Below are 18203 nucleotides of genomic sequence, written 5' to 3'. Positions count from 1 at the left end.
ATGGCACCAAACAGGTCCACGGAAGGAGATAGAAATTGCAAGTCTGTGACCATGCCATGTTTCTCCTCCTGAGATTCTCAGATAAATAGCTGCAGCTCATTCTCTTCCCAATTTTCCTAGGACATCCACCTTGTGACATTGATCTGAGACCTGGGTCTTATCATCCAGTATGGACTCACACCTACCACCTATGTATGTTTTCCTCAGTTTCTTGTCATTTATAGACATCTGCTATTCTTCCATCAGCTCAAGGATAACTTAGACTTCTTAAAAGCTAAAAAACCCTGATTTCCTTCAATGCCTATGTCACCCAAGGTTTTGGTGGGTCCCAGATGAGTCATGCTGGGTGCTGCCTCTTGGCCACCATGTCCTGTAACAGATATGTCAGTATTGTGAGGCCTCTTTCGTACTCCGCCATCATGGCTTCTGGCTTGTTAGAACATGGTTGCTGGGGCTGTGGGAGTGGTTATTGTGGTCACTTAGTTCAAAGAGTCCCTTGCTTTCATCCCCACTACCATGGGCCAAATACCTTTCATTTCTATGACACACCTCTGATTTTCTCCTTGTATTGCTCCAATCCTTCCACTAGTTAGTTGATTCTTTTTCTGGTAGCTGGTTTTGTTGTGTTCAGTTATTTGCTTGTTATCCTCTGATGCTGTGGTGTGATGTAGTTTTCATTCTGAAATTACCCTCCATCAAAGGTAGCGCCAAGGCTTTCAGTGCCTGTGCCTCCCCTCTCTGTGGTGCAGGTTTCTCTTGCACCTGCATCCTAGCTCTAGCCACCCCAAGCAGCAGGACATGGCATTGCCAGTGCTCTGTGTCATCCTTATCCCCATGTGAAACTCTCATCTGAGGAACAAGGGGAGCAGAGGCCCCAAGAAGACAATAAAGGGGCAACACATTTACCTCCCTAAAAATAATATTAGAACAGGTATTATTTCCTCTGTGTAAGACAGGGAGAGACTATGTAAGTGACCTTCTTTTGTCGGTCACAAAAATAGAGCAAAGAAGTGAGAACCTGGTTTCCTTGATTTCTGGTGTCATGGTCAGCTGCCACCGCATGACCCATCTGAGACAGTGTCACCAACATTAAATTCAGTGTAAAAAGCCTGTTCCTATGATTAGACCCAGGTAGACAAAACCCTGTGTGTTGAGAAAAGAGGTTGAGGTTTTGATAGCTGTTACATGTAGAGAAATAATAACAACCTGGGAAGCCACACAGACTATTCTTTTCTTCACTGATTTTATTTCTTTTATTTATTTTTAAATGTCATGCATTTATTTATGTTTCAAAAAATAAAACTAAATAATGCACAAAATTAAATATGTGAAAGTTAAAAATGATTTTTAAAAGAAACCCTTTGTAACTTTAATCTTGAACAGAGTCAGAGGGGGGGGGGAGGGCAGCAAGGGGCAGGGGGGAGGGGAGAAGAGGAAAGGGATAAAGAAGTTAACCTGGGTTTATCACTGAATAATCTTGTGTCCTCCACCTTATACCTTGAGCCTCTTTCTGAATGAATTGTGAAAAAGAGATAATTGAAAGGAATGGAAAAAAGAAGGGGCACTTTTAAAGTCCAGCTTGGTGAGATTCGGAGAGGCTAGGAAGAAGTCAAAGTCATCACTGCGTGGCATATGTGGGCCAGGAGCACACTTCATGGCTGCTCCCCAGAGCCTGTGCAGGACTCAGAACAGTGGCTGTGGCGGTATGTAGAAAGCTGTGACCTGAGTGCCAGATGTGAGCCTCCCAGGGATTCCTGGGGCTTAGGTTTGACCAGGACCAGCAGTGCCACCAGACTGGGGGTTGTCATGGAGACTCGGAGTCCAACCAGAAGAATTTTTTTTTTTAATTTCCATATTTTTTTTTAAATTTTATTGATTGATTTTACAGAGAGAGGAGAGGAGAAAACAAGAAGTATCAAGTCATAGTTGCTTCACTTTAGTTATTATTCATTGATTGCTTGTTGTATGTGCCTTGACTGGGCAAGCCCAGGGTTTTGAACCGGCAACCTCAGCATTCCTAGTCAATGCTTTATCCACCGCGCCACCACAGGTCAGGCAAGAGAATTTCTTTTTAAAGATTTTATTTATTGATTTTACAGGGAGTGGTGGAGGGAATGAGAAGTATCGATGCATAGTTGCTTCACTTTTAGCTGTCCATTGATTGCTTGTCATATGTATCTTGACCAGGCAAGCCCAGGGTTTTGACCCAGTGACCTCAGTGTTCTAGCTTGATGCTCTATTCACCGTGCTGCTACAGTCCAGGCTAATTTTCAAAAATAAAAAAAAGATATATATTTTTCAAACAGGAGTTTATGGACTACATCACATACATGTGACATTATTTATGTAACACTTTGCACTACATATAGTTACATTGATAGCTTTCTATTGCATGTGAGATTGGCAGGTAAGAAATTACCTCCACTTGACAGGTAGAACCATTGGGCATATTGAAGTCTGCTATGTTCTTTTTTTTTTTTTTTTGTATTTTTCTGAAGCTGGAAACGGGGAGAGACAGTCAGACAGACTCCCGCATGCGCCCGACGGGGATCCACCCGGCATGCCCACCAGGGGCGACGCTCTGCCCACCAGGGGGTGATGCTCTGCCCCTCCGGGGTGTCGCTCTGCCGCGACCAGAGCCACTCTAGCGCCTGGGGCAGAGGCCAAGGAGCCATCCCCAGCGCCTGGGCCATCTTTGCTCCAATGGAGCCTTGGCTGCGGGAGGGGAAGAGAGAGAAAGAGAGGAAGGAGGGGGGGGTGGAGAAGCAAATGGGCGCTTCTCCTATGTGCCCTGGCCGGGAATTGAACCCGGGTCCCCCGCACGCCAGGCCGATGCTCTACTGCTGAGCCAACCGGCCAGGGCCTGCTATGTTCTTTTGAATGTAGTAACAATTTCGCTGACTCTCACTAAGTGTGACCTGTGGAACAAAAATGGGTCTTACTGACGTTCAGAATCATGGCTTCCGTGGCCTGAACGTGGTACCACACATTCTATACTTTCAGTGTTATAGCAAAACTATCTTAAGAATCTATTCAGTTTAAAGGCTTAAATTATTACAGTTCTTTTCAGGGGGAACATAAAACTACTACCCTATTATCAAGAGTTAAATGAAATAGTTAACTCGTTGCCCCCACCTACTCCTTTCGCTGTAGAAGTAGATCAAAACAAAAATGATATCTTCCTAAAACATCTCTGTATCCCTAGTAATGGCAAGGTAGATGAGCTCCATTAAAAAAAAAAAGAAAACAATGATTGTAGAAATAATCTTAAGTAGATATTTTTAATGAAGCATTAGTAATGCCGTATAATATGTTAAAAAGCCCTCCAATTCAGAACACTTAAATTATACCTACTAATAATAGAAGGCGTAATGTGTACGACACATTCTAAATGCTTTATTAGCATTGTCTACATGAATTCTTTATGAAGAGCTACTCTGTGAAGTAGCTGTTACTGTCGGTCTCGTTTTATAGTTAACAGTGCTGAGGCTTGGAGAGGTTAATTGACTCAAGATCACACAACCAGAAAATGGAAGAGCTGAAATCCAGTCCAGATTGCCTGATACCAATGCCCATGGTTGTAACCATGATTAGTCATGGCTCTGTCATGAATTAGTTTTATTATATTTCTTACTTGCCTTGATTTCTTCACTTACACATGGGAAATAATGATATGTCCACTTCACAGGGCTGCGTGGTGATGATTCAGGGCAGAGAGTTGGGAAAATGTCGCACGTATTTATCTAAAATGGGAATGCTTTGTAAACAAGGAAGTGCCCACATATGTGTCATAAAGCTATAATCCTGGTGAGCATGTCGTCTTCGGCCGGTCCCTTAGCTGGTTTGGCTCAAGTTCCTCTCCTGAAAACTGAGGGTGTTGGACTGGATGATTTGTAGGCATCTTCTACCTCTAATAACTCCAAGTTCATTAAAAGAAAAGTTACAACAATGAGATCATGATTGGACTGTGGGGAATGGGTGCAGAAGGGAAGTGGCAAAATGGGACGTGAAATATGCAGGGACAAAGACTCCATGACAACCATAATCCCAGAAAGCAGGCACCTGAAGAGTTTTCTCCCTTTAATTGTCTTTCCTCCCGTTGCCTCTGCCCTTTAATAGCACGTTTAAGAGGATCCCTAACTGTAGGCATCTCTTTGCTGTGAGTAGACAGCAAGCTTCATGGCCCAAACCTCCCATCTTGGAGTGGAGGCGTACCTGGAAAATTTCTTTAAAAATTTTAAAAAGAATCAAGCAGTTTTAACCTTTGGCATGAATGCTGCCTTCCTGGGGGATCTGGGTCAAGGTGTGAGGGCAAGGTTTAGAGATCGGTGAATTCTGTGCTATGTCAATATTGTTATTTTCCTCCCTGCAGGACCTATGAGGAACACGATTTATGGTCCTCGGTCTCCTCCATTCAGCCCTTTCCTCTCCCTCACTTCCATACCGTTCACTGAGGGTTGTTCCTTAGGTTCTCTTTCTCCTTATGCACGTTTTCTGACCTTCAGTGAAGAGATCAATCTCTAACCTAGAATTTCAGGTATTATTCTGCAGGAAGGGGCAGATGATGAGTTATAATTTCTTAATGCTGTGATCTTGAACTCTGTTAACTTGTTTTATTCACCTGTAAAATGGGGATAATAGGATCACTTAAAATCTAATGAGACAACATCTATAAATCCTAACACACTGTAAAAGTTAATAGAGTGTTGAATCCAAAATAATTTATTAAATTTAAAGGTTATTTCCTAATATCAAAACATGCTTCTCTGTTTTTCTAATTTATACATCCCAAATATCCTATCCATTTAACATTTTCTTGAAGCTTCTGTTTTTATAATAATAATGAATCTGATTTCCATTTACATATATAGCTTTGATTGATAAGTTCTGAGTAGCAAAATACAAGCTAGTCACGCCATAATTATATGACAAGTGATCATTTAAAATTCCACAGGCCTTTTGAAATACTCCAAATAGCTGTCATGCATAGCATCTCCATCTTTGGAGACTCTGAATATTTGGAGACACTATTCTGGGTGGTACAGAGATCACAGCCACCCCACTCCAAGCAGAAGTAGTGCTGGTGTAACTCTCCCCTTTAACCTTCTTTTCTTACATTGTTCTTTATTCAGCAACATTCCTGGTTTTCTTAACCTGACTTGGTATCTTGCACAACCTTGCAAACTGACCGTGTCCTTAATATGATATCAGCACTGGAAATCGAGTTTTGATTAGCTAGATCCACAGAGTAAATATCCAACAAATATTTATACTATTCATCTTTCTTCAGACTGTCTTGGGAGACAGTAAACACATGCAAAAATGTAATCAAAGGGAGTTAAGATATTCAGAATATTTTTCTTTTCCTCTAGCTTAGCAAACCATAACAAGATAAATGTTATCATAAATAAGTTAGACAGTCCACAATGCCTCACTCTTTTGTGAGAATAAGTTATGTGGAGTCCTTTTAGTCATGGCTGCCTTTATTACAGATTTAATACGAAGGTGAAGAATTTTAGTGCAACTTACTGAGCTAAACTTTGACTTAGTTTTACTAAGTTATTTCTATTACATTGAGGTTTTGGAGATGTTGTATATACCGCTTTATGTTTTCAAAGTATTTTCACTGAGTCTAACTTGTATTGGGTAAAATATCCTGTAAATTATATTGGCAGCATTCTACTTTAAGAATAAACAGGAGGATTTCACAGTTCATAAACCCATAATTAAAATGGAACAAAAACAAGAGTTTTTAGTTTCATATCCCAAAATGGGTGAAAGAACCATTTATTAATGTACTTTACATAGGTTTATTATTATACAGACATTAGTATATGAAGTGTTTATCATTAAATACAGTAGTGAGACATTTCACTCTCCATGTATTGTACAGAGTGTGTGGTATTAGGAGATTAAAATCTATCTGAGTGGGAGGTAACAGAACACTACAGATAGAAATATATACACTCATTTGCTAACAATATTCTTGAGTCTAGGCTTAGATACCATTTAATCTAGGAAATAATTTTATGAAGAGCTCCATGATACTCCAGTAGTATTAGTTCTGCCTTATTTTCTCTTTCACAAAGAAGGATGTCAGTGGAAATGGTACTTACTCAGTAAATAAGCCCTAAATGTTTTAAGTCCTTTATGTCATACCTGCAACAACCCCATAAAGTGGTATTATTAGTCCCATTTATAGATGAGGCAGCTGAAACACAGGGAATCTAAGTCGCTAAATGTCACACAGTCACTAAGTAAAAGTCAGGAATTTTGTAAGTCTGTTCTGTCATTCTCTCTCTAGCATTCTCTGTCATTTTTCCTCTCCCTTTCTCTTCTCTCTATACCATTAAGGATTAAGCATTTATATATGAGTAACTGTGATAGACTCTTATGATGTGTGTGTGTGAGAAAGAGAATATAAAACATTTTTTCCTACAGAGAGATAGAACCATTTTGTGCACGCATCAGCAGTATATGTGGCCCATCCCTTGTTGATTTATGTTTTTTATATTAAAGGGATTACCACATTGTCTTTTTCTACTTTGTGACTACTTTTCCAGTTCATTAATTATGTCTTAAAAGTATTTTATATAAGTGCTTTTTTTTCAGGCATAATCAAGCTTTGAATAGTTTTCTCTTATAGTTTCCGGTTTGCTCTTTTATTTCAGAAATTTCTTTCCCATCCTTAGATTATATAAACACATATTTATTCCTCTAATGCTTTTTACTTAGAGTGAACCAGCTCTACCAGACTTTGTGACCAACTTTAATCCTTCCCTATCAATTTAAAATACTAACTTTGTCATATATTAAATTTTTACCAATATTTAGGTTTATTTCTTAATTTTCTATTCTTTTGACATGTCTCTTTTTATAAGAATAATGAATTATCAGTGTTTATAATACTTTTTAATATCAAAATTAAAATTCTTGATAATTACTCATCTTTTTCAGGGTTTTCTTGGCTATTAGTATTGATTTACTCTTTCATCCTAAGGAAGTGCTGTTAGGTATGAGGCATAACCAGTAGGTGTTATCTACTGTGAGTCTGTTTGTGAGCTCTAACATGCTGATTGTACCAACAAAAATATGAAATATACCTTTCTTATATTGAACATTGAAATATCTACTTTGAGTCTTTCTCAGCATCAAGGCCCAACATAGTTTGATGCTATTGGCTCATTGACCCAAGTGTGAAGCAAACTAAATGGAAGATACTGTCCATGGTTTGTATCTTCATGGCTCCAGGTACTTTGACCTGCCTCTGCATGAGGTCTGAAACTTCACCTGCTTAGAGGCAATAGGGGCTGATGATCTCTCAGGGATTTCCCCCAGTTAACCCATAAAGCTCTATCATTCCTGCCGTTGCTATTCATGCTACAACTGTCTTTCATGGTTATCTGTAAGCAATCAATCATAGTCATAGCCAACACCTACTGAACAATTAATGGGTACCAGACTGTGTGCTGAGCACTTGCATCATTTTCCTCGTATAACCCTCCTATTAATCCTATCATTAAGGGCTTCTTGTTGTCCTCACTTTGTTACATATAAGTCACACCATTTATTTAAACCACTTGGATGAGTTCTCAAGGGTGTGACAGTATCAGAAATAAAACATTGTTATGTTTTATTGAGATATAATATTGTGTAAACTTGTGTAAAATATAATGCACCTGAAACTAATAAAATATTGTATGTCAACTATAATTTTAAAAAAGAATAAGAAAAGGGTACAACATAATAATTTGATATATGTATCTATGCAAAATTATTAATACAATAAGATTAATTAACATTTATCACCTCACACTGTTACAACCTTTTCCTTGTGATGAGAACTTTTAGGATCTGCTTTCTTAACAACGTTCAGATGGACAATAGTCTTGCTAACTATAGTCACCATGTTGCACATTACATTCCTAGAACTTACTTATCTTGTAAGTGGAAATTTATACCATTTGACCACTTTCACCCAGTTCTCCATATTCTATGCCTCTGGCAACCTCAAATCTGATCTTTGTTTCTATTAGCTTGGTTTTTATTTTTTATATTATACAGTGTTTGTCTTTCTCTATCTGACTTGTCTCACTTAACATAACGCCCTTAAAATTCATTCAGGTTGCCACAAATGGCAGGATTTCCTTCTTTTTTATAACTGGATAATATTCTTTACATATCACAATTGCTTTATCTAATAATTCTTTGATGGACACTTAGGTCCATGTTTTGGCTATTGTAAATAATGTGGTGATAACCAGGGGGATGCAGATTTTAGTTTTATTTCCTTTTAATATATGCAAAGAAGTAGAATTGTTGGACATATGGTAGGTCTATTTTAATTTCTGAGAGAACTTCATACTGCTTTCCATACTGGCTGTACCAATTTACATTCCCAAAACAGCACACTAGGGTTCCCTTTTCTCCACATTCTTACCAGCAATTTAACTTTCTTTCTTTCTTTTTGTATTTTTCTTTTTGATGACAGCTGTTCTAACTGATCTGAGTTGGTATCTTGTGTTTTTCCCCCATTTCTGACGATTTTTGATGTAGAGCGCCTTTTGATGTACCTATTGGCCAGTTGTATGTCTTCTTTGGAAAAATGTCTACTCAGGTCCTTTGCCCACTTTTTAAATGGACTGAGTTATATGAATCCCTTATATATTTTGCAGTTGAGTTGTGTAGGTTCCTAGACATTTCAGAAATTATCCCCTTATTATAATATGATTTTCAAATATTTTCTTCTATTGCACAGGATGACTTTTCATTTTGTTTTTACTTTCTCTTGCTGGTTTTAAAATTCTCATTTTCTTTGACTTTTGACAGTTCAATTATAATGTGGCTCAGTCAAGCCCTTTATGATTCAACATATTTGTGACTCTTTGGGCCTCATGAATCGGAATGCTTGTTTTTCTCTTCAGATGTGGGAAGTTTCTGCCTTTATCACTTTAAATATACTTTGTATCCATTTCTCTTTTTTTCTGCTTCTGAGGTTACCATAACGCACATATGTTTTTTGATGGTGTGCTGTAAATCCCATAGGCTTTCTTTACTCTTTTTCATTCTTGTTCTTTTTGCTCTTCTGACTGTGATAATTGCAAATGACTATTTAATAGCTCGTTGATTCTTTCTTCTGCTTCATCATGTCCCCTGTTGAAATGTTCTGTTGACTTCTACAGTTCAGTCATTTTATTCTTCAGTTCTAGGATTGATGTTTGTTTTTTGATAATTTCTCTTTCTTTGTTGAACTCATTTTGTTCTTGCATTTTTAAAAATTTCATTTAGTTGTCTATGTGGTGTTTTGTTTGTTTGTTTGTTTACAGGGACACAGAGAGAGTCAGAGAGAGGGATAGATAGGGACAGACAGACAGGAATGGAGAGAGATGAGAAGCATCAATCATCAGTTTTTCATTGCGACACCTTAGTTGTTCATTGATTGCTTTCTCATATGTGCCTTGACCGTGGACCTTCAGCAGACCAAGTAACCCCTCGCTCAAGCCAGCGACCTTGGGTCCAAGCTGGTGAGCTTTTTGCTCAAGCCAGATGAGCCCGCGCTCAAGCTGGCAACCTCGGGGTCTCTAACCTGGGTCCTCTGCATCCCAGTTCGACACTATCCACTGTGCCACCGCCTGGTCAGGCAATGTGTTCTTATAGTCCACTACATTTCTTTAAAAGAATTATTCTGAATTTTTTGTTGGGCAATTTACATGTCTCCATTTCAGTTATTGGGTCATTATAGTTTCCTTTGATGGTGTTGTTTTTACTCAAGTTTTTATGACCCTTGATTCCTTACATCAGTATCTGCGCCTTTGAGTAAGTGGTCTCCACTTCCAGATTGTACAGGTTTTTTTTTTGGCAGAGATAGATCTCCAGTCAGCTGGATAGGTCAGTTAGTAGTATCCTTGGGCTGCTAGGGCTTACTATTGGGGTCTATTTGTTGGCAAGGTCACTACCCTAGTTCTGAGGTTGGGTAGGATATGCCACTGGTGGGGGAAAGTTGGATAGAATGCTGGTTTACTTTTCTGACCAAATGTCTCTGTTGTTACCTGGGTTCTCTAGTCAGGCTTAACTGGGTAGAATTGGGTACTATACACTGTAGGAGGTTGGACTGTGAATTACTTTCACTGCCTGGGCAGAGCTGAGGAACCATCTTCAAGGCTTGTACAGGTCATTAATTGGAGACTTTAATCAGTGCATCGAATTTCCTAGCCACATGGGACCACCACCTTTGCTCTATAGATAGGCAGAGCCACTGGCTGGACTATCTGCTCATCTGACACTGCAAACAGGGCTGCACAGCTTGCCAGGTGCTCTGGTTAGGCTTTCTGCACAGGCAGGGCTGAATCTTTATTCAGAAGTGGGAAGGGCTGTGAATTAGTTTCCTTGCACAACTGGCCCAAGGCTTGCAAGTCTCCTTGTTTGGGAACACAGGCAGAACTGTGCACCAAGCTCCCTGGGCAGGGTTTGGGGTAGTAGGCAGGGCTATGCATTAACTTCCCTGCCTATGCAAGCTGGCAGAACAGCCTTTAAGGCTGGCAAAGCTCATTGCTGGGGTCCTAAAACAGGTGAAAGTGCACCAAGCTCCCTGGACAGATAGGGTCACTGGCCCAGATCTGTAGAAGGTCAGAGTCATTGGCTGGGCTTTCGGCTCAAGTGCTGCTGAGCTACGCAGCTTTGTAGGTGCTCTGGCCAGGCTTCCTAATTGGGTGAGGCCAGCAATAGGTGGGGCTATGAGTTAGCTTCCTTGCCTGGGAAGAGTGTGGCAGGGCCCATAGCTGGTATATAGTCTTAGGAATGTGAAGATTATGACCTGCTGAATAAAGAGGCACAATTCATTTACATGTGGTTGACAGGTGTCTCACTCAGCACACCCCCCTTGGCTGTTCTGATTTAAGGCACAATTTCAATATACTCACACAAAAAAAGTAATATTTTAAGACATTTTACTGACAGATTCTAGAAATGTGAAGTCGGGGTGCAATGAACCAGGAATAGGGTAGTCTTCAATCCTAGGTCATGAGTGAGCAAGAAGAGAGTGAATCTTCCCACCACTGAGTGAATCATTTCCCTTTTCTAGTGCTGAATGGAAGAAAACAAATATAGCACATGTGAGAACTATAATGCTCCCATTGCACCCGAGTCAGCAGTGTGTTCGTTCTCTTGTCTCTTTCTGATTTTAGGAGAACCAAGCCAATGATTGGGGGAAGAAATATCACAGAGATCACCCATTTCATCCTCTTGGGATTCTCAGATTTTCCCAGAATCATAGCAGGGCTGTTTGTTGTATTCCTGTTGATCTACATTATGACTCTGACTTGGAACCTATGTCTCATTGTCTTAATAAGAATGGACTCCCACCTCCACACGCCCATGTACTTCTTCCTCAGTAACCTATCCTTCATAGATATCTGCTATGCGACCTCCACAGCCCCCAAGATGCTCTCCAACTTCTTCCAGGAGCAGCAGACGATCACCTTTGTGGGTTGTGCTGTTCAGTACTTTGTCTTTTCAACCGTGGGACTGAGTGAGTCTTGTGTCATGGCAGCCATGGCTTATGACCGATATGCTGCCATTTGCAATCCACTTCTCTACTCATCAATCATGTCCCTCAGCCTCTGTGTTTGGATGGTGCTGGGGTCCTATTTGGCTGGACTCTCTGGTTCTATATCCCAGCTGTGTGCCATACTTCAGCTCCACTTCTGTGGGCCTAATGTCATCAACCACTTCTTCTGTGACATGCCCCAACTGCTAGTCCTGTCCTGCACTGACACTTTCTTTGTGCAACTCATGACAGCTATATTGATACTGATCTTTGAGATAATAAATGCCTTACTTATCATGATATCCTATGTCTATATTGTCTTCTCCATCATGAAGATCACTTCAGCTAGAGGCAGGTCCAAAGCTTTCAACACCTGTGCTTCTCACCTGACAGCAGTTACCCTCTTTTATACCTCAAGTATATTTGTCTACTTGAGCTCCAGCATTGGCGGTTCTTCCGTCTTTGACAGGTTTGTATCAGTCTTTTACACCGTGGCGATTCCCATGCTGAATCCTTTGATTTACAGTCAGAGGAACAAGGAAATCAAAGATGCCTTAAAGAGGTTGGAAAAGAAGAGAGAGTATTACTGTGGCCAATGATTCTCAGATTTTTGACGAATTTTTCTTATACTTACCCATGAATGGAGTATAATAAAGCACATAATATCTTTGGATAAACGAGGCTAATTTCATATAATTACCACACCAAAATGGACCAACAGCTGACTCGAGTTCATGCAGTTATACTATCTTTAAGTCCTGGGGGTTCATTTCTTTCACCTTCCTTGAGTAATGACCTCATCATTTATTAACCTGCCTGCAAGTATTTGGGAAACATCAAGGTTTAGAAACTTGTTGCTTTTTTTTTTACTCTGAGATTGAGCCCTGTTCCATTTCAGGCTTCTGACCTTAAAGGGGAGATACCTGGCAGAGGCCCCCAGGAATGTAGAAACTTTGTCTCCCAAATGTTCTGATGCAATATGGGCCAGATGTGGTGGTGACCAAGGTTTCTTCTATGTTTCTGCCCATAATGGGAATGAACAGAGGGAGGGATGTGCTTTTGGAAATAAACAAAGCCATATAATTGTTCTGGTTTTACCTCTTGGAAAGGCTGGCTGAGATAGTTAATTTCTTTCTATGGTGTCCTTCACTGCTAATCATCTAACATCTTTTTGGCCACATCATAGTTTCTACCAGTTATAGTCTAAGAAGGAGGAGGTGATGTGAATTATAAAGAAGAATGGAATGAAGTATGTGGTCCCTTTAGTTCCATTTGCTTATGAGTCTAATGATGTAATTTCATCCATCTCATGTTCAGTGGGGATTTCTGATGAGAGATGATATTTAAAATCCATGCCATAGCCAATAGCAATTTTTGATATAGTGGGACTCAAACTACTTTTGCTCACCCCCATTAAATCTAGAAAAATTATTCTTGGTTCACTCAGTAGGATTACACTGCCAAGTTATTTCTAACATTTTAATCATTTGTTCAACTTTGGTGTGAGGAAACTTGTGTGAGCATTCATTGTAATAATAGAATTTCTGTATATTCAATATTGAAGAGACTAAGAACAAATATGGAAAACTGCTATTGATTCTTTCCTATCGTCTGTGTTTAATATTTTACATCCTTGAGATTTATGGTTATATGGACGGGTATATGATGGATGAAGTAGAAGGGTTAAAGTCATGTTAATACTGATATATTTCCAGGAAACCTCCATGGCCATGAAAAGAAATAGAAAGGGGTATAAACAAGATTCTCATCCTTGGCCACTATCTGAAGGAGGAAATAAAGCTTGTGGTTCTAGTGGTCTCATTAAAAAGAGGAACAAGATGGGTAACAACTTTGTTGATTTAACAGATTGCCCAAGCTTGAACAAGCTGATATAAAGTAGATACTATTATATTTACATAGAATACTTGGAGACTCATTGGATTTTTTTTTCTTTTTTTCTTTTTTTTCATTTTTCTGAAGCTGGAAACAGGGAGAGACAGTCAGACAGACTCCCGCATGCGCCCGACTGGGATCCACCCGGCACGCCCACCATGGGGCGACGCTCTGCCCACCAGGGGGCGATGCTCTGCCCATCCTGGGCGTCGCCATGTTGCGACCAGAGCCACTGTAGCGCCTGAGGCAGAGGCCACAGAGCCATCCCCAGCGCCCAGGCCATCTTTGCTCCAATGGAGCCTCACTGCGGGAGGGGAAGAGAGAGACAGAGAGGAAAGCGCGGCGGAGGGGTGGAGAAGCAAATGGGCACTTCTCCTGTGTGCCCTGGCCGGGAATCGAACCCGGGTCCTCCGCACTCATTGGATTTTTAATGAATGTTTTGAGAGTTTCCATTTTAATGTGTCACATGAATTATTCTGTTCAATTAAGCACTGTAAGTAAACAGGTAGTTGAAGCTTTTGCTAAATATTCCATGAGTTCACACACGAACAGGATCCAGATATGGGATTGTTGAACCTCTGGGAGACAACATGTGGATTTACTACATGCCAAAGATACTGTAGTATGAATAAAGGATGCTTGCTTCATGACCCCATCCAGCCATAGGTGTGTTCTTTGAAGCATTGCTCTTTCAAATATGTATAAATGTGTGGGATGCTTGTAAGGTGTCATGCCCAATCCTTAAGGAGACAGAACTCAGATGTTTGTAAGGGATATTTTTATTATATTTCACAGATGTACATTTTTATGAGTTCAGATAATCTCAGGGAGGTGATGAATAGGTATTTAGAAGTTAACATTTTGGGAGCTGCTGTGGATGGGTGAGGTTCTTGAGAACTGCTACCATCTGGGAACTGGCTTCATAGGCTGCCGTTGATAACCATTAACTAGAGCTACTGATGGTAAATACCATTAAAGTATTATTTTAAAGAAAAAATTGGGGAAAATAAAATACAACTATGTAGACTTGCCCCCGAAGAACGTTTAGACCAATGGTACATTGTAAATGGGGTAGTTTTATTTATTTTTTCCCATGTTTTGTTATTTGTGTATGGAAATGCAACTTACTTACTTATGTTGATTTTATAATCTGAAACTTTACTGAATTTGTTTGATTTTTAGTTCTAATTGTTTTGGGGAAGTTTTTAGGATATTAATTTTCTCCAGTTTGGTTGCTTCTTATTCCTTTTCTTTTTTTTTTTTTTTTGTATTTTTCTGAAGCTGGAAACGGGGAGAGACAGTCAGACAGACTCCCGCATGCGCCCGACCGGGATCCACCCGGCATGCCCACCAGGGGCAACGCTCTGCCCACTAGGGGGCGATGCTCTGCCCCTCCAGGGCGTCGCTCTGCCGTGACCAGAGCCACTCTAGCGCCTGGGGCAGAGGCCAAGGAGCCATCCCCAGCGCCTGGGCCATCTTTGCTCCAATGGAGCCTTGGCTGTGGGAGGGGAAGAGAGAGACAGAGAGGAAGGAGAGGGGGGTGGAGAAGCAGATGGGCGCTTCTCCTATGTGCCCTGGCCAGGAATCGAACTCGGGTCCCCTGCACGCCAGGCCGACGCTCTACCGCTGAGCCAACCGGCCAGGGCCTGCTTCTTATTTCTTTATCTTGCCTGATTGCTCTAGCTAGGACTTCCACTACTATGTTGAATAAGAGTGGTGAGAGTGGGCATCCTTGTCTTGTTTCTGATTTCACAGAAAAAACTCTCAATTTTTCTCATTGAGGATGATGTCAGCAGTAGGTTTATCATATATGGCTTTTAGTATATTGAGGTATGTTCCTTTTATATCTAAATTATTGAGTTTTTATCATGAGAGAATGTTGTGTTTTATCAAATGTTTTTTCTACTCAATTGAGATAATCATATAATTCTTATCTTTAATTTGTTAACGAGATGTCATATTTATTGATTTGTGTATGTTGAACTCTTTTTGCAACCCAGGGATAAATCCCAGTTGATCATAATATATGATGCTTTTATTATATTGTTGAATTTGATTTGCTCATATTTTATTTATTTATTTATTTATTTGATCTGGCAAGCTCTGACTTTTTATTGGAATGTTTAATTCATTTACATTTAATATAATTATTAATATGGTTGGATTTATATCTGCCATGTTGCTGTATTCCATGGTTGTTTTTTTTTTCCCCCTTTTTGTATTTTTCCGAAGCTGAAAACGGGGAGGCAGTCAGACAGACTCTTGCATGCACCCAACTGGGATCCACCTGGCATGCCCACCAGGGGGCGATGCTCTGCCCATCCAGGGTGTCGCTCTGCCACAACCAGAGCCATTCTAGCACCTGAGGCAGAGGCCACAGAGCCATCCTCAGCACCCGGGCCAGCCCTGCTTCAATGGAGCCTCTGCTGCGGGAGAGGAAGAGAGAGACAGAGAGGAAAAAGAAGGGGGGTGGAGAAGCAGATGGGCACTTCTCCTGTGTGCCCTGGCCTGGAATCGAACCCAGGACTCCCGCACGCCAGGCCGATGCTCCACCACTAAGCCAACCGGCCAGGGCCCTGTTTTCCATGTTTTCTATATATTTTTCTCCTCTGTTATTCTTTTACTGTCTTCTGTATTAAACACATTTTCTAATATACCATTTTAAATCCAGTTTTTCCTATATTTTTGAAGTAATTTTCTTAGTGATTTCTGTAGCGATTGCAGTATCCATCTTTTTTTTTTATAAATAAATTTTTATTAATGTTAATGGGGTGACATCAATAAATCAGGATACATATATTCAAAGAAAACATGTCCAGGTTATCTTGTCATTCAATTATGTTGCATACCCATCACCCAAAGTCAGATTGTCCTCCATAACCCTCTATCTAGTTTTCTTTGTGCTCCTCCCCCTCCCCTTCCCCTCTCCCTCCTTCTCTCCCACGCGACCCCTCCCCCCCACCCTCACTAACCACCACACTCTTGTTTATGTCTCTTAGTCTTGTTTTTATGTCCCACCAATGTATGGAATCATGTAGTTCTTGTTTTTTTCTGATTTACTTATTTCACTCCATATAATGTTATCAAGATCCCACCATTTTGTAGTAAATGATCCGATATTATCATTTCTTATGGCTGAGTAGTATTCCATAGTGTATATGTGCCACATCTTCTTTATCCAGTCTTCTATTGAAGGGCTTTTTGGTTGTTTCCATGTCTTGGCCACTGTGAACAATGCTGCAATGAACATGGGGCTACATGTGTCTTCACGTATCAATGTTTCTGAGTTTTGGGGGTATATACCCAGTAGAGGGATTGCTGGGTCATAAGGTAGTTCTGTTTTCAGTTTTTTGAGGAACCACCATACTTTCTTCCATAATGGTTGTGCTACTTTACATTCCCACCAACAGTGAATGAGGGTTTTTTTTCCTCCACAGCCTCTCCAACATTTGCTATTACCTGTCTTGTTGATAATAGCTAATCTAACAGGTGTGAGGTGGTATTTCATTGTAGTTTTGATTTGCATTTCTCTAATAACTAATGAAGATGAGCATCTTTTCATATATCTGTTGGCCATTTGTATTTCTTCCTGGGAGAAGTGTCTGTTCATGTCCTCTTCCCATTTTTTAATTGGATTGTTTGTTTGTTTGTTGTTGAGTTTTATGAGTTCTTTGTAAATTTTGGATATTAGGCCCTTATTGAGCTGTTGTTTGAAAATATCATTTCCCATTTAGTTGGCTTTCTGTTTATTTTGTTGTCAGTTTCTCTTGCTGAGCAAAAACTTTTTAGTCTGATGTAGTCCCATTCATTTATCTTTGCCTTCACTTCTCTTGTCTTTGGAGTCAAATTCATAAAATGTTCTTTAAAACCCAGGTCCATGAGTTTAGAATCTATGTCTTCTTCTATGTACTTTATTGTTTAAGGTCTTATATTTAGGTCTTTGATCCATTTTGAATTAATTTTAGTACAAGGGGACAAGCTGTAGTCGAGTTTTATTCTTTTGCATGTGGCTTTCCAGTTTTCCCAGCACCATTTATTGAAGAGGCTTTCTTTTCTTCATTGTGTGTTGTTGGCCCCTTTATCAAAAATTATTTGACCATATATATGTGATTTTATTTCTGGACTTTCTATTCTGTTCCATTGGTCTGAGTGTCTAATTTTCTCCCAATACCATGCTGTTTTGATTGTTGTGTCCCTATAATATAGTTTGAAGTCAGGTATTGTAATGCCCCCAGCTTCATTCTTTTTCCTTAGCATAGCTTTGTCTGTTCGGGGTTTTTTATAGTTCCATATAAATCTGATGATTTTTTGTTCCATTTCTTTAAAAAATGTCATAGGAATTTTGATGGGAATTACATTAAATTTATATTGCTTTGGGTAATATGGCCATTTTGATTATATTTATTCTTCCTATCCAAAAACAAAAAATATTTTTTCATCTCATTGTATCTTTTTCGATTTCCTTTAACAGTGCTTTGTAGTTTTTGTTATATAAGTTCTGTACATTCTTTGTTATGTTTATTCCTAGGTATTTTATATTTTTGTTGCAATCGTGAAAGGGATTATTTTTTTGAGTTTGTTTTCTAATATTTCATTGTTGGCATATAGAAAGGCTATGGACTTTTGTATGTTAATTTTGTATCCTGCGACCTTACTGTATTGGTTTGTTGTTTCTAGTAATCTTTTTGTGGAGTCTTTGGAATTTTCAATGTATTGGATCATATCATCTGCAAAAAGTGATACCTTTACTTCTTCTTTTCTGATA

The 18203-nt window shown here is 39.7% G+C and overlaps 1 protein-coding gene across 1 annotated transcript; it reads left to right on the top strand.

The window, feature by feature from the left end:
• Positions 1-11196: 11196 nt before the first annotated feature.
• LOC136320863 (olfactory receptor 5AN1-like) lies at positions 11197-16806 on the top strand (the record flags this gene model as incomplete). The annotated part of the gene is made up of 2 exons (XM_066254002.1): positions 11197-12125; positions 16785-16806. Coding segments are annotated over exons 1-2 (951 nt in total), but the record flags the coding sequence as incomplete, so codon positions are not given.
• Positions 16807-18203: the final 1397 nt, after the last annotated feature.

The sequence above is a fragment of the Saccopteryx bilineata genome, chromosome 1 (assembly GCF_036850765.1).
Source record: "Saccopteryx bilineata isolate mSacBil1 chromosome 1, mSacBil1_pri_phased_curated, whole genome shotgun sequence".
Taxonomy (NCBI): domain Eukaryota; kingdom Metazoa; phylum Chordata; class Mammalia; order Chiroptera; family Emballonuridae; genus Saccopteryx; species Saccopteryx bilineata.
This window is presented reverse-complemented; position numbering and strand designations above follow the sequence as displayed.